General features: G+C 45.8%; 1 protein-coding gene across 1 annotated transcript in view; it reads right to left on the bottom strand.

Moving 5' to 3' along the window:
• Positions 1–24,948, bottom strand: part of FHDC1 (FH2 domain containing 1) — a 41,083-nt gene that overhangs the window by 5,046 nt on the left and 11,089 nt on the right. The window contains exons 3-11 of the mRNA XM_059373947.1: positions 20,170–20,231; positions 19,392–19,494; positions 13,433–13,518; positions 13,031–13,131; positions 9,770–9,840; positions 9,562–9,669; positions 7,477–7,547; positions 5,828–5,945; positions 1,574–1,738 (exon numbers count right to left, since the gene is read on the bottom strand). Of these exons, the coding sequence (XP_059229930.1) occupies positions 1,574–1,738; positions 5,828–5,945; positions 7,477–7,547; positions 9,562–9,669; positions 9,770–9,840; positions 13,031–13,131; positions 13,433–13,518; positions 19,392–19,494; positions 20,170–20,231 (885 nt within the window). The remainder of the gene's footprint in view (positions 1–1,573; positions 1,739–5,827; positions 5,946–7,476; positions 7,548–9,561; positions 9,670–9,769; positions 9,841–13,030; positions 13,132–13,432; positions 13,519–19,391; positions 19,495–20,169; positions 20,232–24,948) is intronic.

The following is a 24,948-nucleotide window of genomic DNA, read 5'->3' as shown; positions in this document are numbered from 1 at the left end:
CCAGAGATGCCAGGATGGCTCTGTCCCTCATGCCCCACCCCGCTCCCACAATCAGACAGGAGGATTTGCTTTACAAATCCTTCCACCACCCTTCGCCCTGCTGTAAGTACCCAGCCCTCCCCCGACAAAGCCAAACCAGAACAAACGCACATACTAAAGCACACTTTACCACCTGGCTGTGCACTCTAACTACATTTGTAGGGCACCTGGGTGGCTCAGTTGGTTAGGCGTCTGCCTTTGGCTCAGGTCATGGTCCCAGGGTCCTGGGATCGAGCCCCACATCGGGCTCCTTGCTCCGCTCAGGGGGAGTTGGCTTCTCCCTCTGCCTCTGCCCCTCCACCACTCGTGCACATGTGTGATCTCTCTAATAAAACATCTTTAGAAAACTTATTAATATATTTGTGTCACCTAAATGTGTGGATCCCACAACCCCAATCTGTTACTGATAGCACTTTTTACTCAAAAATTAGTTTCCTCAAATGGTGGATTTCCCTTCCAAGTTTCTGTGAGGCTCTGGCTGGGGATGCACAGCCCCTCCTTCTTCTCTGGCTTGGCCTTTCCAGTGTCCCAGGTCCCCCAGGCCCTCTCCTCCAAGGCTGCCCGGAGTGGGGATGGGAGTGGGGCCAGCTTCTGGAGCTCAGGACAGCTGGACCCAAAGAATCACACAGGTGGCCTGTTGGGCCTGCCAAATTCTGACACGGAGTGAGAGCCTCAGAAAGAGCCAATTTGGCCTCTGCCTCCCACAACCACCTCCCACTGCTGAGCTCACTGCTTGGACAAGGGAGAGGAAACGTGGCTGCAGGCTTAGCCTCCTTCACTTAACTGCAGAGAGAAAAGAGGGCTTGAGAACTCAAACTCAGCTGCGGGCAAGCCTGCTTTTAAATACAGAAAAAGGAATAAGGCACAAGTATTTAGCTCCTCCTCACCATCTGAAGTGAAGGGATCTTGTTTTGTTTTTAACTGACAGATGAAAAGTTGTACTTGCAAAGCCAAGCAACCCAGAGTTCTCTGGCTCCTACACTGAACTCAGAGACTCCTGGAACTGGAGGTCAAAGGGCAAGAAATGCCGCTGTGTCCCTGTCAGCAGGAGACTCCTAACTACTGGAGAACTTTGAAGCCAGCTCTGGCTGAGGACACAGCATGGTCCCCGTGGTGCCAGCCGCCTGGCAATGGCCGTGGTGCTTGAAACAGGTGAGAGAGGGCCTTCCCATCCTCCCACTGCAACACAGGTCTCCGTGAAAGAGGAAATTCTTTCCTGGGAGCGGTGGGGGTGATGAGGAAGACGTTCAGGGCCTTCAAAGAGATTTGTTAGTATCAGGGCTGCCATCATAAATAAACGTGACTAACACAATGCTTTCGGGGCATCAAAGCCAGTGTTGGTGCGAGCAGTACAGCCGCCGAGGAGGCCAGACGAATCCCAACCGAGAGCCCGGCGGTGCGGCCCACACCAGCCTTCCCTGAAACCGTGGAAGTGCCGAACCGTCTTTCTGCCAAGGGCAGAGGGCTGGGTCTGGATGAGGAAAACTGAAACTCCACACCACTCAGAAAACACGGGAGATGCCATCAGCCATACCTGAACCGCTTTGTTGAATTTGACACAAAAGTCTCTAAATATCTGAAGGCACTCGTCCAGTTTCATGGTTTCTTTGTCTTCGCAGAAAAAATCAATAAGGGTGTGGGCCTCCTCCTGGAGCTCCTGCTGCCAGCGCTCCAGTTCTGTCAGCTTTTCCACAGCAAACTGCGGGAAAACACAAGCACACGCTGAAGGAAACAGGCAGCCGAGGTGGCGTGGCGCGCGCCGTCTGTGCTCCCGGGTTCAGCTTCAGGTCTCGGGAAAGGGGAAAGTTGACCGCAAGTCTAACGCCCTCCGAGCCAAAAGGAAATTATTTCAACCCAAACAAAGCCCTGGGGAAGCAAGGTGAACTTCTGTGTGAGACCTGGAGGCCACCCAAAAAACTAAAAAGAGCTTTCCTCTACAGAAGGCCGCTGAAGAAATGGTCACTGAAAAATGACATAGGTGTAAAGAACTGGTTTGATGGAGGAAAACTCATTCTGCATCTGTTCTTCCTTCTCTGAAAAGTGAGTCTTAGAGACTGGCCTTCGGGATGTCAGAAGGCCCTTGTATGGACAAGCTATTGAGAGGGAGTTTAAACCTCACCTCAAATGACCTGTGTCAGGGTCAGGATCACCCCCACAGGAGGGAAGCTCCTGCGCCCAGACACATGCCCCAGCCAGGGTGCTTATCCAAGCCAGCTCAGAAGCACTGTCCACAGTCTCTGCTTGTACAGAACTCATGCAATTCAGTATGCCTAAGGTGTAACTACCACTAATATATTTTTTTTAAAGATTTTATTTATCTGACAGAGAGAGACACAGCAAGAGAGGGAACACAAGCAGGGGGAGTGGGAGAGGGAAAAGCAGGCTTCCCGTCGAGTAGGGAGCCCTACGTGGGGCTCCATCCCAGGACCCTGGGACCATGACCTCAGCCAAAGGCAGATGCTCAACCACCTGAGACACCTAGGTGCCCCACTACCACTAATATTTTGTTACAACCCCCAGGAGATTCTGAGGAGTCCCGATGGTTATTTACTATTACATCCTACAAGTCCATCCACTTCTCGTGTTCACTTTCTCCTAATCCTTTGAGAACAAAGCTCCAGTACCTCCACAGATTAGGGCATTGGGGCACCCGGGTGGCTCAGTCTAAGATTAAGCATCTGCCTTCGGCTCAGGTCATGAACTCAGGGTCTTGGGATCGAGCCCCGCATCAGACTCCCTACTCAGCAGGGAGCCTGCTTCTCCCTCTCCCTCTGCTCCTCCCCCTCCCTCTGCTCCTCCCCCTGCTCATGCTCTTTCCCTCTCACTCCTCTCTCTCTCTCAAATAAATAAAATCTTAAAAAAAAAAAGATATTGATTCAGGTTCCACCACCACAAGGAAGCAGAAATGAAAGAAGAGTGCTTTCCTCTGGTGGGCCCCCAACCTCTTCAGGCTGAGGAGCTATGAGACGCACAAGGACCCTTCCCCGACAGCAGCGTGTGACATTCACTGTTGAGCTGAAATGAGGCAGCAGCCGCTTCGAGGAGCGGAGCCACAGGCCCGTGGAGACTGAATATTTAGGATCACACTCAAGTCTCATGTTACTTTCTGTTCCGCTGGGGAACAAGGCTTATATGAAGAAGGAATGTGTGAAGTACATAATAAATCACAAATATCATGTTTTTAAAAAAGGCTAATATTTGAGAAACTTCCTCCGAGTGGAGGGCTAAGCCTCAGAAATATGAAGGTATGGGCTGCCCACCCTCAAGGAGTGGAACTGCTGCTGGGACATGCTTGGAGAGGGACGAGCGACTCTGAGACCCATCGCCTCCCTCCCACTCCAGAACACTTTCCCCCTTGCAAGTCCGTTTCTTGCGCCAAACACATTCAAGAGGTAGTAAGAAACCAAAACCATTTAGGAGACCGAATACCAGAGAAAGTAACCATCTGAGTCAGTAGCCCAAGGCGGTGTGTGTTCACGCTCTGTTATTCTTTGTGGAGAGAAGGGCATTCATGAAAGGATAAATCTTTGCCTGTCATTCTTCCACAGGGGGAAAGGTGGATTCCAGCCAAAGATAACTCAACGGCAGAAAAATAGGACTCTTGACAAGAACCTACATGGGCGCTTAGCTCCACCTCCTGTGTCTCATCTCTAGATCCTGTGGGGATGGAGAGAGAACTAGGAAGGAAAAACTTACAGGCACTGCAATCACCCTGAGGACTCCGGAAAGTGAGACATTCTGAATGTGGATGTGGAAAATCACCAAGAGCAGAGGGGTTTTTTTGGTTTGTTTTTTCTTTTTCTTTTTTCTTTTTTCTTTTTTTTTTTTTGCCAAAGTTAGTTTTCTGCCCAGTCAGGACCCCAAATGACAAAGTCCAAAGCTACATTAGCCAAGTGTAATTGACAGGAGACAAGCAGCTGTGCTAGCAAATTCGACTTTTCACATCTCACTTGCCTGCACCAGACCCAAGTTCCAAACCAATTTATTCCTTCTTTCTTGCCCAGAGGGTCAGATTTACAAAGCTGCTTTCTTGTCTTTTTTTCTCCACAAACAACTTCAATCTTTCCCTGTAGCTAAGAGCACAGTCCCATTTTCAGAGCCCTTCATGGCCCGAGCCTATCCTACCTTATAGAATTACACTCCCTCCCCTATTTAAAAAGGAACTGAATATAAAAAAGAAAAATAGGGGCGCCTGGGTGGCTCAGTGGGTTAAGCCGCTGCCTTCGGCTCAGGTCATGATCTCAGGGTCCTGGGATCGAGCCCCACATAGGGCTTTCTGCTCAGCAGGGAGCCTGCTTCCTTCTCTCTCTCTCTGCCTGCCTCTCAGTGTACTTGTAATTTCTCTCTGTCAAATAAATAAATAAAATCTTTAAAAAAGAAAAAAGAAAAATAAATAGCCGCTTGGGAACATTTCATTTACACAGATAAAAATGACTCCTAGAAAGAAGCATTTAGAGTTAAAACAAGGTTGCCTTGAAAGAGCACTCGGGGTTGCAGCTGGGACAGAGCTGTTTTCCATCAGATGCCTTTCTGCACTGCTATGTTGCATAAAATATGAATGTTTAATATAAGAGCCAGGGAAGGAGACATCCAGAATGCTCCCTCACTGTGGGATGGGCCTTCTCCTTCCGTTTCTTGCTTTCCCTCATGTGTGCTCACTGCTGAGTGCTTTCTTACCTATGGCTAGGTGTTTCTGTGGTGGTGTCTGCTGTGTGGTTTCACTCTGGGAAAAATCTGTGCATGTAAAAGAGAGTATCCGTTTGGTGATAGTGGAAAGAGAATACAGAACCCATGTTTAGGAATGAAAATAAGCTCCCACCAGAGCCCAACGAAATGTTTGCCGATGGGAGCTGAACGTGTAATATTTGCTTGCGGTGGCTGAATTACAAGTCAAGGAGTGAAAGCTCAGGTGGGACAGCCTTCGGAGCACACTGTTCCTGCCACCAAAGGCAGCCCCGCCACCAAAGGCAGCCCCGCCACCAAAGGCAGCCCCGCCACACACGCTGCCCCCTTGCGAGGCTTGAAGCGCTGATATTTAAGGTAGCCTGTCACTTCCCCTGAAGATTGAAAGCATGAAAAGCTGCCACTGGTTTTTGGGTTTTTTTGTTTTTTTGGGTTTTTTTAAATAAGGAAGATAAAAGAAGTATGTCAGACTATGTGATTAGTGAGTCACAATGAGCTGTCACAAACATGTCCACTCTGCTGGTTTTTTTGTTGATGTTATTCAGAGCGGCTCCCGACACACCCTGTGGGGCTGATGTATTTGGGGTGTTGATAGGCACAGCTCTCCTGTGTGCTCCCGCTCTCGATAGAAAACATGCCAAAACGTAGCTTGTTTCTTTAATAAAAACATGTGAGGGAACAAACAAGCCCGAGTTCTCAGGTGTCTACGGTTTCCGTGGAACTTCATTCTGCCGTCCAGAGATTTGATTAGGAGGCAAAAACTCCTACACCATGGCTGAGAAGCCAAACCTGAGTTGCCAGGCATCAGCTGCCAAGTGTTAGCTCCCTAGGCTGCTATCAGTTCCCTGCAGCGCGGTGTGCTGCTGTCGATCACGCGGTGATCAACGGAGCCCAGCCCCTGGTTCACACCACATTCGACAGCCCCTTCTAGGAAGCCAACCGCGCAAAGAATGGGCACTGAAATACAGAGGTCCTTCTACTGACCCAGGGAAAAAAATTATGAATGGGAACCTTCTGCTTCCCCAAAGCTCTGCAGACCGAACCAGCCCTGGCAGGAGCAGCTCTAAGTCAAAATGAGAGAGATGGACTCCGATCGCCCACAAACCTGCAGGAAATCTTCCATCTGCTGACAGAGTTCACCATCCCGCTGAATGTTTTCCCTCAGAGATCTCGTCCTGATGAAGAGTGAGTGCAGTTCTGCTTCCGTGTTATCCAGAGATAATCTACAAGAAGGGGAAGAGTGAGCAGGTGGTGCAGGGAAGCCAAACGAACTTTATTTTCACATTATATTTCACAAACTCTATTTTCACACATCTAGCTAAACTTCCCTAACTAACTCTTCCCCAGCTAACTCTGACCAGAAATGTCAGCTCAAAAATGTAACAGTTTATTTCTGTATTAGTAGATTTCTATACTAGACAGAGAAAAAAATATTACCACACTAATTTCTTCTAGAAATTCAAACCAGAACAGTTTATATCTTATAAGATGCTCATTCTTTGGGGGAGAAGAGAGAATATGAAATTCTGTAAATGGAAACTATGAACTGTTCACAACTTTGGCCTAATAAGCTCACTTTGGGAAAGACATGTCATCTGTGGTAAGACGTTCACAGTCAGTAACACTGAGACACTGGCCAATGACAGGGCTTGGCTTGAAGAGCTATGATTGGTGTATTTCTGCATCGGGTTCATAGCTCTTATAATCAGATATAATCTCTCAGATAGCAAGCACAGGACTGGAAGTGGTTCATTGGAGCCGGCTTGTGAGAGGCCACTGTGGGCGTGGGCACCCCTCCCAACTCCTCACTCAATGAGGCCACACCAGTGGCTTGAATCTGCCACGGTAGCAGTATGCACACCATGGAAATCAGCAAGTGCTACAAACAAGGACTTCTTTCCAGGAAAGCTGGTTATTGAACATATACCACTGGATACAGGGATATGTAGTATAAATTAAAAAAAACAAGGAACTCAAAAGCGCTCGTGTACACAGATTAGAGCCCCATTAAAATGCACACCTATACTGGGATCAGCAGCAAATTAAAGTGAGGTAAACACAGCCTTATGTCTGGTAGATACTTTCTCTGTGAGGCTGTGTGACTAATTTAAAACGAAATCCTTTCCCAACCCTTGGGATGGTTCCAATTGCAATAGAAAATAAACGTACCATGTTAGATTCTACAAGGAACTGGCCCTCAAGTTTGACTGATGTATACCAACTCCCAAGGTAAGAGGCTGTGCTGTTTGAGCTCTGTCTTTGGGTGTGGAGGGATTTGAAGTTCTTAATCCATATTGTTTTTACACTGATGATATTCATTGGAAACGACTACAGTGGTGTTTTTTTAATTAAAAATACAGATTAATTTTTCAAAACCCCCAAATTCCAAAAGTGCACACACACCTCTGTGAGCAAATAAAAGGGAGGTCTGAAATTTCAACAAGACAAAACTCTTTAAAGTTATAAAATGTTTTAAAGTTATAAAATATTCACCAGTTTCTTAAAAAGTAGTTTAGGGGCACCTGAGAGGCTCAGTCGACTATATGTCGGCCTTTGGCTCAGGTCCTGATCTTAGGATCCTGGGATGAAGTCCTATGTCAGGCTCACTGCTCAGCAGGGAGCCTGCCTCTCCCTCACCCCCACCCCCTCTGCTCATGCTTTTGCCCTCTTTTTCAAATCAATCAATCAATCTAAAAGGTCATTTGAAACAAAACCGTGAATTCTCAGAATTCACTTTAAGTCTTCTTCGCTTACCTAGCAGCCTCCTGAACATGGTGCAATTTTTCAGAAAAGTTTAGAAGAATGGCATCTTTCTTTTGGGCTTCCTAGAATGAAAACAGAATTTTCTCTACTGTATGTGTAAAACTGGAAGGAAATGATTATCCCAAGACTGAAAGGGACTTTAAAGTTCTTGTTTTTATGCTTGATATATTATTCAAAGCAACTCAGTGAAACGTGAACTCTTGTATTCCTCAGTTAGTAAGATTTACCAGAACTTCCCTACTCTCCAGATATATTTAACTTCCCAGAGCAACCGATCCTGACGTGAAATACAACTCATGGGCACACAAACTCAATGGAGGTGGGTGGTGGCTTAGCAGGGCCCATTGTTGCTGTGAGAATCCAATACATCCTCCTTAAATACCACCCATACCTGCGAGGGTGCCTTTAAGTGACAAGATGCCTACAGCGGTTAAACCAGTTTGCAAACTGGGTTTAAGCCGATGGTGCACAAGCCACAGAGGCCTTTGGATTCTTCACCTGTTTAGGGGACACAAGGAAGGTGGATACCAAGGGAGCAATTACCAGCTCTGGAAACATCCCCCCATGGGTAAGGACCAAGTGACACAGAGCACCTGGCTCCACGGATCTAAAGAGACTGACAGAGAGCCACCTGGGTGGCTCAGTTGTTAAGCGTCTGCCTTTGGCTCAGGTCATGATCCCATGGTCCTGGGATCGAGCCCCACATTCGACTCCCTCCTCAGCAGAGAGCCTGCTTCTCCCTCTTCCTGTGCCTGCTACTCTGTCTACTTGTGCTCTCTGTCTGTCAAATAAATAAATAAAAGCTTTAAAAAATAAATAAATAAAATAAAGGGACCGACGGAAGACTCGCTGTAAGACCCACGGGATACGGAACACATTGTCTGCTTTCAGTGTCCTGAAAAATCAACGTATTAAATGAGTCCTGAGTTCAACATGTCCTTTGTCTTCTGAAGAATGCAGTAATAATTACGTGTGTTATTTATGGAGCACGTACTAGGGGCCGAACACTAAAGCAAGCAGTTTATGGAATTATCCCCTTCAGCCCTCTTGGTTACCTGTTTGGAAGGATCACTAGCCCCATGATTAGAGGAAGAAATTGAGGGTCTTAACGTTTAAGGAACTTGTCTGAGGAAGGACAGCTAACAAAAGACAAATCAAAATCCCAGTTCTGTCCTGTCCTGAAGCTCACACTGGAAGCCGGCCCAGCTTCCTCCCTAGCTTACAGCTACATCTACGTGATGGCTATCAAAACAACAAAGACGATCCAATGAAGGAAAAACAAAAGTGGTACAATTCGTAATTTGAGATAATGTAACAACAGACAGACTTTTTCACTTTGTAACTGGTTGTTTTGGTATCCCAGAGCCCCAGCCAGAATCGGAGGTGACAGCCAGGGTGAGGACACCAAGCGCATGCTTGTCACAAGGTAGCCCGCCTCAGAGTTCACAAAGGGGAACAAACGGAAGCGATCCTTTTCACTGTTCTGGGCTCCCTCACTCTCTACACATAACCAGCCACAAATCTAGTCAGCCCAACGCTGGGAATGTCTCAGCACCCAGGCCTCTGCCCTCCGTCCCTGTGGCCGAGACTCCAAGACTCAGCTCTCTCTCTCCAAACCATCAGAGAGCCACCTTCTGCCAAGAGGGGCCCCATTTCCAGTTCTCTCTCCACTCTAGCCTATCCCCCACAGTGCCTTATTTTCTGAAAAACAAAGCCAACCTGGCCAGGCCATTATGCTGGGCTCCGACTTCCAATGGCTCCCCACTGCTAACGCATGAATCCAGATTCCTCAGTATTTAGGACGTGGATCCTTCCTAATCGGGCCTCACCAACCCTGACTCACCAACCCTGACCCTGCCTCTCCCCAACCTCTCTACTTCCCTCCTAGCCTACACCCCCAGGCATTGGTCAGCTCAGCTCAGGAAGTTGCAGGGTGCTTCTGCAAATAGAACCTTCATGGAGCCCCCCTGGTCCTCTCCTGTCTCTGTGGGATGCCACCTAATACCTGGGAAAAAACTCCCCAGCGAGGACTCACATTCATTCTCTCTCTCTCTCTGAATTCCCACTTCCCCATACCTGTGCAACAAAGTGCAGAAGATTCATCCCAGGTTTATTTGCTTTTGTGTCTGCCAATTTGAGCAAAGAAGACAGTTTAAATCCTACTGCATTGCCAGCATACCCTCCCTAAAGAAGACAAATCAGAAGAAAAAATATATACGCATATCTTCAGACGGGCAAATAAACTTAGAATCACAACATCTTATTTTTTTTTAATTTTACTTACTGCATTCATGATGTTCCCTGCCTGTAGCACCAAGTGTAATATTGAATGTAGCTCCTCACACAGCATCAGCTCTGTCAAAAAAGAACACACCACAGGACCTTGAGCTTCAGTGCACAAAGAGAGCCACCACAGCCAAGTTCAAGAGGGCCTGAAGCAAGCTCTGACCCTAAACCACGTATTAAGACCGGAAAAAACAAATCAAGCCGCACATTCTGTGGTGTATCTAATGCGTCATTTGCTACTGGCAATCCGTGTCCTAGTCTTTAACTGGGAATTGATAGATATGATGCTTCAGTGTATCACAAAACACTTCAATAAGGAACATCTTCAAGGCATGGAAAATGCAAAGGCCTTATGAAAAGCAGAGCACTGTGTTATAGGAACAACCTCTTTCTTAGCAATTCTTTTTTTTTTTCCTTTCTATCCACTAGCCTTCAAGATTATATTTATAGAAGATGGAAACTAACAGAGAGCAACATTTTGCTTAGTCCACGAGCTATGAGGAGATAAAAAAAATAAACAGGCTGGGATGACATGTAAATGACTTGCAAAGTCATCTACCCTTAGGGGCCAGGCACCCAGAGACTCAGTCCACTTTATTCAAATCTACAAATTTCATTTGGATTGGCTTAAGGTCTATAAAGGAGCTTTCATTGTAATAGATCTTTAGATTAGTTCTTTAAACATAGCAGCTTTTGTACACACATCTATGCAAATTAACATTATTAAAAATTATTAATGTATGTCAAAAGCTAAAAGCAAAGTTTGACGATTCTTAAAATTACAGTATATATAGATAATAAAAAGCTATCTATGATTTTGTTGACTTCATATTCTCCATTACGTGTGGTATTACTTTCAAAAAATTACACTTGGATCACTGCCTATATTACGTTATCTAAGAAGGCCAGTATCTGAAGGTTAACCAGATAAGAAATGTTTCTGCCGTGCCCACAAATTTGCATGGCTCACTACAAGAACTATTCCATCTCGATGTGAACAGGAGGAACGGCCCTTCCAAAGTTGCTGCAACAGCCCTGGTGTGCGTGGGAAGAAATTTTAATAGGCCGCCCTATGGAAAGAAGAACCCTCGCCCTGAATTCTGAGACTCCTCTCTAAAACGGAAGAAAATACGATGGGGCTGAAGAGCAAAACTTTATCTCACTATGGGCCAGAGCAACGGAACAGGAAAATCAAGTAGGAATCAACAGCTCTACAATGCCTAGAAATCCAGAAAACAACCCAGAGGAAATCGGGCTGGCCCTGGACGTGGAACCCGGAAGGATGTGAGGGATGGGGAGCACCGGAGACACTGCCGTGGAGATGAGGGGTGCCCACAACTGGGCTAGGCCTGCTTGCTCAGCGCCATACATGCCTGAGGGCAAAACCCCATTGCTTTGGAGGGAGGCAAGAGAGCAATTCCAAGGAGTCTACCTGGGCCGGCAAGTCTCTCAAAGAAATGGAAACGACCCACTCACCCCTCTCAAACACAAACAGCCCACCAGGAGTTAGAGACTTGAGGGGAAGCAGGTGGGAAAAGACACAGAGCAGAACCATCAGGAACCTGCAGAAGGGCGCACTGGAGACGCCCAGGAGGAGTCAGGAGGAAAGGAGGAATGCTGCTGAAAAAGCAGGCCTGGACACCAGAGGCCAGAGGATGAGGGAGGATGCAGCCGGCCTAAGTGCCCAGGGTTTGTGCGTGCCTGAGTGCGCGCGCACACACACACACACACACACACACACACACACACCACACACACACACACACACACACACACACACACACACACAGCATGCACAAGGAAAGCTGACCTGGGAGAGGAACAAGAGCTAGCTACAACCAGCAAGGTTTACTCTGAAGCTGGGGATGAAAGAAATCTTCTTTTATGGGAGGTTACTATGCTAATTAATGGATTGGTCAATTAATCAATTAATTAATTAGGGAGGAAAGTAAATGGAAATAAGCCTTAACTGTCTGTCATCCCACGTAATAATCTCATTTCCCTTTTTAGGGTGTAGCAGAATTAGGATTTCACATTTTTCATTTCAACTCAACAGTTTTTTTTTTTAAAAAGAACATGCTACCAGACCGCTGCGGCCACCATGGAAAACAGTATGGAGGTTTCTCAAAAAATTCAAAATAGAATGACCACACGATCCAGTAATTCCACTGCTGGGTATTTACCTCCAAAATATGAAAACACTAACTCAAAGGGATACATGCAGCCCTATGTTTACTGGGGCATTATTTACAGTAGCCAAATTACGGAAGCAGCCCAAGTGTCCATCAATGGATGGATGGGTAAAGAAGAGGTGGTGTATATACACAGTGGAATCATACTCAGCCATCAGAAAAGAATGAAACCTTGCCACTTGCAGCGATATGGGGGGATCTAGATGGTATAATGCTGAGAAAAATAAGTCAGTCAGAGAAAGACAAATTCTATGATTTTGCCCATACGTAGAATTTAAGAAACAAAAACAAAGAAAAAAGACAGACCAAAAAACCAGACTGGACTCTAAAGAACAAATTGGTGGTCAAGGGGCGAGGTGGGTGGGGGATGGGAGATGGGGCAGAGAGGTGAAGGGGATGGAGAGTACACTTCTCGTGATGAGCACCGAGTGCCGGGGGCAACTGCTGAATCACTGCATCGTACACCTGAGACTGAGAGAGCACTGTGTGTGAACTACACTGGCATTAAAAAATAAACTGATTTTAGGGGCGCCTGGGTGGCTCAATGGGCTAAGCAGCTGCCTTCGGCTCAGGTCTTGGTCTCAGGGTCCTGGGTTCAAGTCCTGCATCCGGCTCTCTGCTCAGCAGGGAGCCTGCTTCCTCCTCTCTCTGCCTCTCTGCGTGCTTGTGATCTCTCTCTGTCAAATAAATAAATAAAATCTTTAAAAAAATTTATTTTAATAAGAAATAAAATGATTTCAGGAGAGCCTGGGTGGCTCAGTGGGTTAAAGCCTCTGCCTTCGGCTTGGGTCATGATCTCAAGGTCCTGGGATCAAGCCCCACGTCAGGCTCTCTGCTCAGCAGGGAGCCTCCTTCCCGCTCTCTCTCTGCCTGCCTCTCTGTGTACTTGTGATCTCTCTCTCTATATCAAATAAATAAATAAAATCTTTAAAAAAAAAAAAAAAAGAAAGAAATTGATTTTAAAAATCAGGAGAAGAAAGCGTACTAAAAAGAATAAAAACTAAAATAAAGTGCTCCCACCAAAATTAATAAAAACAAATTACATGAAGCCTCACGTGGTCACTTACCTTTAGTTGCGGTTCTTAGAATTGTTATGTCTGTGTATAGAGAAGAACACGAAGGTAAAAATTCTTTCTTTAGCACCATGGCTTCAATCCGAAGTGAATAGCTGAAACATAAAAAGTAAAACTGTAGGGGCACCTGGATGGCTCAGTGGGTTAAGTGTCTGCCTTCAGCTCAGGTCACGATCCCAGGGTCCTGAGATCGAGCCCCGCATCGGACTCCCTGCTCAGCGGGAAGCCTGCCTACCCCTCTCCTCCTCCCCCTGCTTGTGTTTGCTCTCTTGCTGTGTCTCCCTCTATCCAATAAATAAATAAAGTCTTGGAAAAAAAAAAAAGTAAAACTGTTGCATTTGATGTCACTGATTTTAAACCCTTTCTCTGTGAGGAACGGTGATGGACAATCCTTACTTTGGCACCTGAATCAAGTAGTGCAGAAAGGAGTCCGCCAGGGACAGCTTGGACACATCTCCACTAAATGTTTTCAATTTCTTTATCTAAAAGATAAACAGAGAATAGAGAAAAAGAAAATAACTTGTGATTAAAATGTAACATTATTTTAAATTTCATCTTAGAATCCCTGTAAGAAAGTAAGATTTCAGGACTAAATTCAAATTAATAAAAATGTAGACCCAAGAAAAGACAGAAAAGGAAATAATCACAAGGACTATGTTTTTTTGAAAGAGAAACCAGACAAATGAGAAGAAGAGCTGTGCCATGTGTGTGGGTATAAATAACCTCAGACTGTCTGGAGAATCAGAGACATAGGAGTCCTCAAGGGAAGGGTCAGTTCTAAGGATGGAAATGTTCTGTAAGTTACAATCTGGAAAGGAGATCACTGGGAGGAGGAGGAGGACACTAGGTCCTCTAGGTCCCTAATGAAAAAAAATCTCAATATTTTGGATATTTTGGATATAAAGTACTCGGACTGGGGGAGGGCTAACAGACCTTTCTGTGGCCAAATCCCCCCTCCACACAGAACAGCCTCACACCAAGCGGCTGCAAGAACACACAGGCTGTCCAGTGGGAAGAGAAAAAGGAACAGGGCTTAAGCAGCTGAGGGGTCAATGTCAAGACCTCCCCTTTGAAAATGACCAGGAAATAAAGCAAGGTACATTCAGATCCCATTTCTAGAAATTTTACAAGAGGCACCCACCGCGACCCCCGTTCTCCATACACACACCACAGGTGTGGGGGGAAAGACTAGAATGTCCTCCCCCTACCTACACAAGGTGACAGGTTTATTATTTTTCTTCTGCTGCTCATTTTTGTGTCCTAAAATGTCTGTATGAACATGGATTACTCTTGTAAAAAATTCAACTCAACTCAACGTTATCCTTTTAACCGCAGCAAAGAGAAACAAGAGTTCTGACCCAGGAATACAGCCGAACAGCTAGCAGTGGGGGATGGAAGCAAAGAGAAAGTTCTCACGCTGCATCAGAGCAAATCAGCACCTCCACCACGTGGAGAACGGGACCAGCCCGGTGGTGGGAACTTTTCTACTACTTGCAACTGTCGTAGAGCGTCTTGCAACAAGAATACTTTACGGTAAATTGAACCTTGGGACTACGAGTAAAGTAGACAGCCCACCTCTGCAGCTAACTGTTGTCAATGAGCACTCACCATCTTTCATTAGTCTTTTAAAGCTCACTCTCTTCCATCCCTGGGATCATGGCGGGTGCCCATAAAAATAACATGCCTTTTCAGTGTCTTGAGAAATAGGAAATGACAGCTCCAAAACACAGAGCAGGGAGTATTTGCAAAGATCCACAAACTGAAGTGTCTACCTCAACAATCTGAAAATACAAAATGTCACGGGACCAATGGACACCCTAGACTTAAGTCTGATGCTTAAGACTACATTTTTTAAAAAATGGGCAGAAAACAGCCATTGGTAGAACGGCATTACTTCTTCTACTGTTAGGGCCCCAAACTGAATTTCCCATTTTTAGGCTTATTTGACTTAGGGGCAGATGGAATTTCTGGTTGAACTAAACTCAAGTCAGTACCTAGCAGCTGAATGGAGAAAACCGTAGGAGGTCCTGATCCTTTCTGAACTAGAGTTTAGCAATTCACTATATATGGAAAGGGGCAGAGTGAGGTTGTCCCTTTTCTAAGACCATCAACTCAGCATGTGCAAAGCTTCTGAAAAGAGCACAATTTTCTGTCTAAAGCATATAGAATAGGTCACATTAAATAAACCTGGTAGGTATTTCTATTAAACATGTGCTCAAGCTGTAACTGAACAATGATTAATCTCCTTCACTTACAGAAAGAGCTGAAAATGTTTATGGATTTCAAGAGCATGGTGATGGAAAGATAGTATTTAATTTAAATGCCATGTACACAGTCGTTAATTCCATTTCAAAATGAGACTCGTTCATTAAGAGGGATTACTGTACCTTCACAGTGGTAGGGAGGTAAAAAAGAGAGGTGAACAAACCCTATAATTATTGTACATTCTCGTCATCATCAAAAAGCATTTATCACACATTGTTAGGCATAATTTTGTTGGCTGAGCCAAGGGACTCTCGCTATGACCTGGCTGTGCCCAGTGTCTGTCCTAACAGCAGAAAGCATGCTCCTTAAGACGCACACATTCCCAAGGACAGACCACCTTCATCCCATCTAATTCCACTCGCACGATCTCGAAATAGCAAGATTTCCCACCAAAAGGTTCACCCAAGAGAATACCCTGGGGTTTCCTCCCTGTCCTTCTCCCCAACAAGAGGCAGAGTTGGTATAGAAGGTTGGGAGGAGAGGATAAAAATGTCAGAGGAGGCAACCAACCTGCTGCCTGAGACAACAGGAAGTTTCTACCCCCTTCCAGCCAGCCCTCGGTCGGTCGCTGAAAGTGACACAGGAGTGGGGCCCCACCCCCAAGGGAGGGAAGGACTCCCCGGCTGCACCTGGGCTCCCTTCCGACCATCCACCCCGCTCCTGCACCAGCCTCGCCCTTGTCCCCTCTCTGCCCACAGGAATACTTTTCAGGGCAAAGAACCCCCTCCCAGGGCTTTTATTTCTGGGCCTGCCTTCTTCCTCTCCAAGTTTTAACCGTGCAAACATGTAGAGCAAAATGAAAAAAAACAAAAAAACAAAAAAAAAAACCATGCCCGATAAAAGATCTGTGGGGAAGGGCAGAGAAATCCTGAAAACAAATTAACCTTCTTCTGGCTTGTCAGCTGAGAATGCACGACTGAAAAGGGCTGTTTCCGCTCATATTTTTCAACATGCTGATAAGATGACAGTATCGCTCAAGCGACACTCGCCCGCTGCTCGCTCTGGAGCAGGGGCGATGAAAGGGCTGGAGGGAGGCCCCCGGTGGTGCGGGGTGGGGTTGTGAGAACCTTTGCCCTTCCTTCCTCAAAGGGATGCGGCGGAGTGCCGCAGAAGGAACCGGGCTGGGGTCAGATGAATCACGTGCAAATCCACTTTCCCCTCTGGCCTGTTGAGTATGGGCCACAGGAGCGGAGTTCCAGCGAAGCTGCGTGAGCCTCAGTTTCCCATCTGTACCCTGAGGACTGCCTGACAATGTGGCTGAGAAGATTCAGTGGCAAAGGCACCCCAGATCATCAGAGCTGCAACGGAGTGACCTTCTACGTGCCAGGCACACCAGACTACACACTTGATCCCATTATCTTGCCCGACTGCATTCTGCCCTGCCCAGTGCCTGGAACACAGGGACACACATGCTCCGTCAATGTTCAGTCCCTTCCCGTGCGAAAAATGAGCACAGAACATGACACCCCAAGCTTAGCGACATGTGGTTATGCAGACACTGGTGCACTTATTAACATATTTCTGCCACATTCCTAAGCCTCTCTCACTTGGCCCTGGTTCCCCCTTGGCCCCATCCCTATCCTCCACCCTCTACCCTAGACTTGGGGGTTGGCCTTGGTCCAGGTGGCTCTGGGGACCACGCGGCACTCAGAGTGAGGCCAGTGGGTCCCCGCAGCAGGCATCTGTCAGAAGGTGGCTTCCACAGGCACAGAGACGCCCTCGCAGATCCCCACAGTGGTTGAGGGAGGGGCGCCAAGAAGCCCTGGAGATGGCCAGGGTGTTCCCGCTGAAGGAAGCTCCCAGCTGAGTGTGGAGGGCGTGGTGAGCTGAAGCCCAGAGTCGGTAATGTAAACAAGAAGTGTGACCAAGCCTGTCCGGTATTCAGGCTAAGGATGACCCTGCAGGGGGCACCTGGGTGGCTCAGTAGGTTAAGCCTCTGCCTTCGGCTCAGGTCATGATCTCAGGGTCCTGGGATCAAGCCCCACAGGGGGCTCTCTGCTCAGCGGGGAGCCTGCTTCCCCCCTCTCTCTCTGCCTGCCTCTCTGCCTACTTGTGATCTCTCTCTCTCTGTCAAATAAATAAATAAAATATTTTTTTAAAAAAAGATTCTCTCGGGCGCCTGGGTGGCTCAGTGGGTTAAGCCGCTGCCTTCGGCTCAGGTCACGATCTCAGGGTCCTGGGATCGAGTCCTGCATCGGGCCCTCTGCTCAGCAGGGAGCCTGCTTCCTCCTCTCTCTCTCTCTCTGCCTACTTGTAATCTCTCTCTGTCAAATAAATAAATAAAATCTTAAAAAAAAAAAAAAAAATTCTCTCTGCCCTTCACCTCTCTCTCTAAAAAAAAAAAAAAAGACCCTGAAGCAGGAGAGGGGGACAGGAGAAGCAGCTGCCTCTGGCTTGGTGGCAGTCTCAGGGCTCTGTCTCATCCCAGCAGGACGTTGTCTCCGGGGCTGGCTAACTGGTGGGGAGCGAATGCAGCACTCGGGTGGGTTTCAGTCGTCTTACCATTAACAGCCCCCCTTGAATTATGCGCCACCCCTCCAGCTCAACAACATGGAGGCTTGGCAGCTAAGTTGCTTCTTTGAAAAATCCCCGAGGCCTCTGCAGCCTTTGCATTCTCTAATCACCCCTGAATTTAAAATTAGAAATGAAGGTATTAGGAAAACCTGTACTTAATCTCCCACCTCTTCACTGCGGCACGAAGCTGGCAGCCTCCCCCAACCCCGCCCAATGTCCCTTTCGTTAGAAATTTAGAGCTTTTTGGAACATGTCTACACGCGCTCTCAAATGTGACCCTCACTGAAATAAGGCATGAGGTCAGGCAGGAGTAAGCACAGCACCAAGTCCTAAGGAGGAGGCACGAAAAAAGCCGAAAGGGGAGTAAGATTTCAAGAACAACTGTCTTTTTAAAATCCAAATTAATTAAACCCTAGCTATCCTAATTAAAGAACTCTGAAACTCTCATTCTGTACATTAAAAAAGACTAAGGGCTGTTCAGTGTATAAGATCCAAGGTAAATTATGATTTAACATACCTTTCCCTCAAGACTTCAAGACCCTTTATGGTCATTAATAAATGCTGGTAATTAATCTTGACTTAGGTAAATTACACTTAATTTGCAAACAGAAAAGCTGACAGAGAGAGAGAGGTTCAGATTATCAAATACACCTAGAATCCTCAGTTACCTAGTATGACCCTTGAGTTGGCTTTGCAAGTTTATCACAGATTGATGTAGAAGAAGTACAGATATATACTCCTCTTGTTATTTATGGCACTAAAGTCAAATGCCATAAATTATGTGTGGGAAGAAGAGTGGGATGGGGAAGAGAAGAACCAGCAGTGTGGGTAAAAGGGTAACTTAAACTTTTTACTTTGTAAGATTTTACATTATTTAAATGTTTGCAAGCACATATATTCATGTCATTTCTTACTAAAAATTTTCAGGGTTCCCGTTTTTAGAAATAAAAGGCAGTATTACAATTTTGTAAGATTTTACAAAGTTTCCAACCATTCAACGGCTCAGTTAATTCAGTCCTCCCAAAAAGATGATTAACTTTATACTGCAGTACTAAACCGCTATCACAGCAATTTCCCCCTTTAAGTCAATTACAGAGACAACATTTCTTAGCAGTTTACCTACTTCTCCAAAATTTTAAAGCATCTTTATCCAAAAGTGATTTCCTTTTATTTTTGTGTGTATAAGGTAGACATATTTATAAAATAACCTAGATACGGCCTCAGCAAAAACTGTCATTGGTGATGGAAAAGGAAACCAAATTTAATTTTGGTCCCTTGTGCCCGGTACCATGCCCGATGTATAACTAAGGGTTCGGCATCCTAGCAAACCCTCACTGTACAGGTGCAAACACTAAGTTCAGCAGAGTTGGGAAATTTGCCCAAGCAAGGGGACATCTGTTCCCTAACTCCACAATTTATGCTCTCTCTGCTAAGTCACTTTTTATTACTTGGATATGAGAAGACTCTGGCTCTAGGTAGCAGAGGGCCCCTCCCAGATTGAGTTCTGACACTCTGAAAAATACTGAGCTTTGATCATCACTCCTACCATCTAAAACTCCTGTGCCAAATTCCTCACCTCCTCTGACTCCGGCAAAAGCTTAAGAAATTCTCGCAAGGTCTCTGATCCATAATGCTCACTCTTTCCCTGATGAATATCTTCTACGATGGACTGAGGAGACCTGGAAAAGGTAATTAATTAGATTCCATTTCATGTCTGTTGGAGTGCGAAAGAAACACAAGTCAGTGGAAACTAAAACAAATCACCTTGACCCTTTGCCCATCCTGCCTTCTTCCCAGTCGGAGGGACGTCCTGTGTCAGCAATCACAGGAGACTCAATGCCAGGGAAAGCGGGGGTCCCGACACACAGCCCAGAGGCCCCTACACCCAGAAGCTGACCCTTGGGCATCCCAGAAAAGCGGAAAGTGGCAGCAAACCATAGGAGTCTTCTCTGGGAGAAGAAAAGCAATCCCCTTTGGTGTGGAACCCTGGCGAGCCTCTCCTCTCCACTTTAGAACACTGGCATTTCACCACTGTCTTCTGACCAGTCCAGCCTCCGATGAGGGGCAACACTATAGATGAACTCATAAATTCCCCGGCACGACAGGCTTGAACAGATGCCCTCAGGCAGCTCTGCCTGTACTTCAAGCCACTAGGTTATGCTCCCATGCAGGAAAAGAGCAGAGAGCGACAGGCACTGGCGCACTCATCACGCCGTGTGTTGAAGGAGGGTAGGCAGGTATGAGGAATGAACTTCGCTCATCTTAGAAGCTGAATTTTCAGCTTGGCCACACCCACAGACTGATGCTGACACCAGGGATATGCCTAAAGTTGCAAATGTGTGCAAAAACCTTACTTCTTAAATTGCTTAAGAAATATCCCAATATTCATGCTCCGTTTTGCATCCAAGACCGTAATCTGGAAAAGAACAGACATACAGAAGACTATTACAAATGAGAAGACTTCGGAGGGAAGAAGAGAAGTAAAACCTATCAAAATACAACACTAATTATGAAAGAATAACTTCCAGTGTGTAAATCTGGTTATTAATCGGCACACCTAACACAGTTTTGCAAATCTTAAAATATTATCATCTCCCCAAACTTCCTGCAATGATCTATTTCGTTAACTATACATATCTATTTTAATCTTGCCTAACTTTTTTTTTTTTTTTTTTGAAAGAAAGTGAGAAGGTGTGTGTGCACAAGCTAGGGGAGGGGCAGGGGGGGAGAGAGAGAATCCTAAGAAGGCTCCATGTTCAGTGCAGAGCCTGCTCAGGGCTCGATCTCAGGACCCTGAGATCATGACCTGAGCTGAAACTGAGAGTCAGACACTTAACTGACTGAACCACTGAGGCGCCCCTTATCTTATATAATTATTAGTGAACAATGTATATTAAAATTGTTTAAATTTAGCTATTTCCTCTTAGAATAATATAGACTTCATTTAAAAGCTCAAATTTGAAAAACAGCTGTGTTAGCATAGTCAGATCATATGAGATTTGAACTAAGAAAGCAAAAAATAACTCAAGCAACTGTAGAGTTCCAAACCCTGCTTTAGGGGTATAGAAGAACCAGTATTGTTATTTTAAGAAATGTAATAAAATTAATTTTTTTTCTAAAAGATATATTTCTTTTCATTGAGAAAGAATATGTGCCCTTCATATATTGTCCTTTGGGGAAGGTAAAAAAGTCTTCTACGTTTTATTTACTCAGAATTTAAAAAGGAAAATTGTTGTGCTGTATTTCACCAAGTCTAACAATGCATATTAACATCACTGGAATCAGGATGTGTCTGACAATGCACAGCATCTTCGACTTAATGAAATATGGTGCCATTCGAATTTACTGTTGAAACCGGATTTGAGCTACCATAGGTTTTAGCTGTTCAAAATGAAAAATTGGGCAGCATTTTATCAGACTAGAAATTAGACAGACACTTTGTTCAGCAGGGGGTGGGGAGGATGTTGTTATTAAAAACAGAAGCCGGGGCATCTGGGTGGCTCAGCTGATTAAGTGTCTACCTTCAGCTCAGGTCATGATCCCGGGGTCCAAGAGTCCAAAAGCCCAGGAGTCCCGGGATCAAGCCCGCATCAGGCTCTCTGTTCAGCAGGGAGTCTGCTTCTCCCTCTACCCCTCACCTCCTTTGTGCTCTCGCTCTCTCTTAAATAAAATCTTTAAAATAAATAAATAAAAATCTTTATACATACATATATACATACATACATACATAAACATTCATACAGAAGCCATTTCTTTCTCTGGAAGGGAACATCCAAGATACATGGAGGAAAAGATCACCTTAACACTGCTTAAAACTGTTGCTTTTTTTTTTTCCAACTGTTTTTTGGTAAAGGGAGACTAGCTAAAACAGGAATGTTGTTATGATTCTCTTCCTTTCCAAATGTATGTGATTCATTTGTGAACAAAAGCGAATCAGGTTTCAGATTAAATTCCTGTTCTCTAGGTCTGCTTGTAAGTTTCTAAGCAGCAGCGAGAACTGTTAACCAAATTTAATGGCACTTCCTGGCTATAAGGTTAAATTTTTACGGGAGTGTGGCTGCCTTCTTTTGAAGGCTGATCTTAAACAATCACATTATTTACTATCCTGGGGGTTTATTTCATGTTCTTGCAATCACCTACCAGCCATAAAATAAACTCCCAGGCGCACAGGGCAGGCTCCTTATGGGAAACCTACCCAGGACAGCAGTTCAAGCTCAGTGTGAAAGGAGGGGAGAAGAGGGGCAGAGAATAAAACCTGTCAAACATAACACCCTTTAAAGGGGAAAGCGCATACAAAACAGAGGAATCTAAATTTAGTACGACAGAAAACAAGTGTATATTATAATCCATCAATTAAAAAGCTACAAATAAGAACACGTATACTGATATAGTAGTATTTGTACCCACAGGACTCCCTCGGCACTCACCTCTACCCAGAATGAGGAAAAAACTTCTTTCTTATTTCTCTCATTAAATCACCACCTCTTGCTCTATTTAACCCTGGATGGCAGCACCCTCCCCGGCCCCCAGCTCCACGCCCCACCCCTGACCCCGACACTCCATGCCCCCAACCTAGGTTCACAGCTCCTACTCCTGGAAAAGGGATGGAGAAATTATTCTTTTTACTCCTATTTGACAGATAAGGAAACCAAGCCGCAGAGATGTCACGTTATCCCTTTCCCAAAGCAACACGAGGACTGAAATGCTAGTCTGGGTCTCTCAGGTTCCTTCTCACTCTAGTTCCTGTGAGTTTGAATATCACTAGGAATAGAGAGAAGGGGCCAGGCTTCCCCCCACCTCCCCGAGTGGTACCCACTCCAGGAATGGGGGCAGATCTAAAGAAAGCCACCCCTAGGGCCTGGCCAAGTCCCCTGGCAACTCCAGAGCTGTATGTGGGAGATGATGGATAGAAATCCTATTCTCACAGCTGAGACAGCCTCCAGGAGCTGCCATCACGAGTGCCCCTTGATTCGGGGTAGCAGCTACAGCCTGGGGCAGTGGCTACCTCCACCACTTGAAGCAAAGCTTCAGAAACTGGCCAACAGTTTAACAGAGGGACACCTAGGTAGCTCAGTCAGTCGAGCGTCTGCCTTCTGCTCAGGTCAGTCCTGCATCTGCACTGGGCTCCTTGCTGAGCCGGGAGCCTGCTTCTCCCTCTCCCTCTGCTGCTCCCCCTGCTTGTGTTCGCTCTCTCTGACAAATAAATAAAATCTTATAAAAAAATATTTTAAGAGAATTCAGCAATACTCCTAAGGAATAGCCTGGGCTGGCCATCACTGAGCACCTTCTAGGGCAAAGAGAGCCCAGAGCCTCATCCAAACAGCAGGAAAACTGATAGCATTCCAGGGGCAGTCCTGCTCTCTCCTGGCATCCTCTGACTTGCCTAGCGTGCAAGCTCATTCTTCCTCACAGGCTGTCACACTGGATCCTTCTAAGGCAGTGTTATAAAAGTGTTTGTTAAAGTCTTTTAAAGTAGATTGTCACCTCACATGCAAATTAGCTTATCTTACTCCCCAAATGCTTGCCAGCTCAAAGCTGGGCAATTCAGGAACCTCTGTGTGTGGGACTGGGTGGTGTTCTGGAATCCCCCAGAGCACTGGACTGTGCACGTGCTGGTGGCACAGGCCACAACAGACAGCCTCAGGAACAAGAATGGCTTAACACAGCTCCCTCCCTGCCCACCAGTTCCAATCGACCAGAATCTTCTTTTCTGGACACCGCAGGACAGGGAGGCAGGACCCCCACTGAAATCAGGGCCTGTCACATCAGGGACAGCCCGAGTACTACAGAGCTCACAGGCTTTCCCGTCAAGGACCACCGAAGAGTCATGCCAGCCTGGGAGAACAAGGGAACAAAATACAACGTCCTGTGCCCCATTCACATGGTTCTGAGGACTTCCCACTAGGATGGGAGGTGGCCCTGCTGGAGAACCAGTGTCCCCACACACGGCCCGGCTGACCAGGGCTGTCAGGTCTCCCTCTGAAACACTGAGACTACAGCACTTGGGCAGGGCTCTGATTGGTTCCACCGCAACCCTTTAAGCACCCCTCTTTTCTTCTATGATTCCGGAACATTCATCCACAAGCAATCCCCTACACAAATTGCCTCCCATAGTCTTTCAAGGAAGTAGCAGCTTTTGTATTTTAGTTGTGGTTAAAAAAAAGGAAAAAAATGAAACATTTATCACCTTAACCACTTTTATTTTTTTTAAGTAATCTCTACCCCAATGTGGGGCTCGAACTCACGACCCCGAGATCAGGAGCGGCATACTCTACCAACTGAGCCAGCCAGGAGCCCTCCTCCTGCACCATTTTTAAGTGGTCAGTGTCAGGAAGAGCACTGACATTGTGGTCCAGCCATCACCACCACAACCCCGCAGAACTCTTCCCATTTTACAGCACTGCAGCTCTGTACCCATTAAGTCCTAACGCCCCCTCCTGCCTTCAGCCCTTGCCAACCACCTTTCTGCTTTCCATCTCTATGAGTCTGACTGTTCTGGGAAACTTCACACCCGGGGAATCATATGGTATTTGTCCTCCTGCGACTGGTTTATTTCACTGAGCATGATGTCCTCAGAAGAAATGGTTAAGCCACGTTTCTTTCAAAAGGTCAAAGAGGGCTTCCCTTTCTAAGTACCACTAAGTAGTGGTTATTTCAAGGCTATGTCAATTTTGGAAAAGCAAAATTTAAAAAAATCTTCCTGGATCCTCTTATATAGACATAGCTTTTGGTTTTTGATGTTTTTGTTTTGTTTTGTTTTCATTTTCTTTTTCATTTTGGTTGGCTGCCAAATGGGAAATGTTCCAGCCTGAATCGAGGCTGGGGGGCCGTCGGGGTGGGGATAAAAACCTAGTTGAAGCTTCTTTTTTTTCCCCCTCCTTTCAAATGTATTTCAAATACTCATCTAGTTCTATAGTTCTGGATTGAGCATGTCCCAGAATCCTGGAACATACTGAAACCATCACAAAAGTTGAGAAAGAATAGATTGGAGTGGGAGAATAAGTTATTACTGTTCAGAAAATTAGAAAAAGCAATCTTCCTTCCCTCCTCCCTTCCTCGCTTTTTTCTCCTAATAAGGACTTTTAGTTATTTCTCATAAGGTAATATTAATTTTAATTATAAAATTACTATAG

The sequence above is a fragment of the Mustela nigripes genome, chromosome 1, assembly GCF_022355385.1.
Source record: "Mustela nigripes isolate SB6536 chromosome 1, MUSNIG.SB6536, whole genome shotgun sequence".
In the NCBI taxonomy this organism is placed as follows: Eukaryota; Metazoa; Chordata; class Mammalia; order Carnivora; family Mustelidae; genus Mustela; species Mustela nigripes.
The sequence above is the reverse complement of the archived record's forward strand: the minus strand, read 5'-3'. Positions and strand labels throughout refer to the sequence as shown.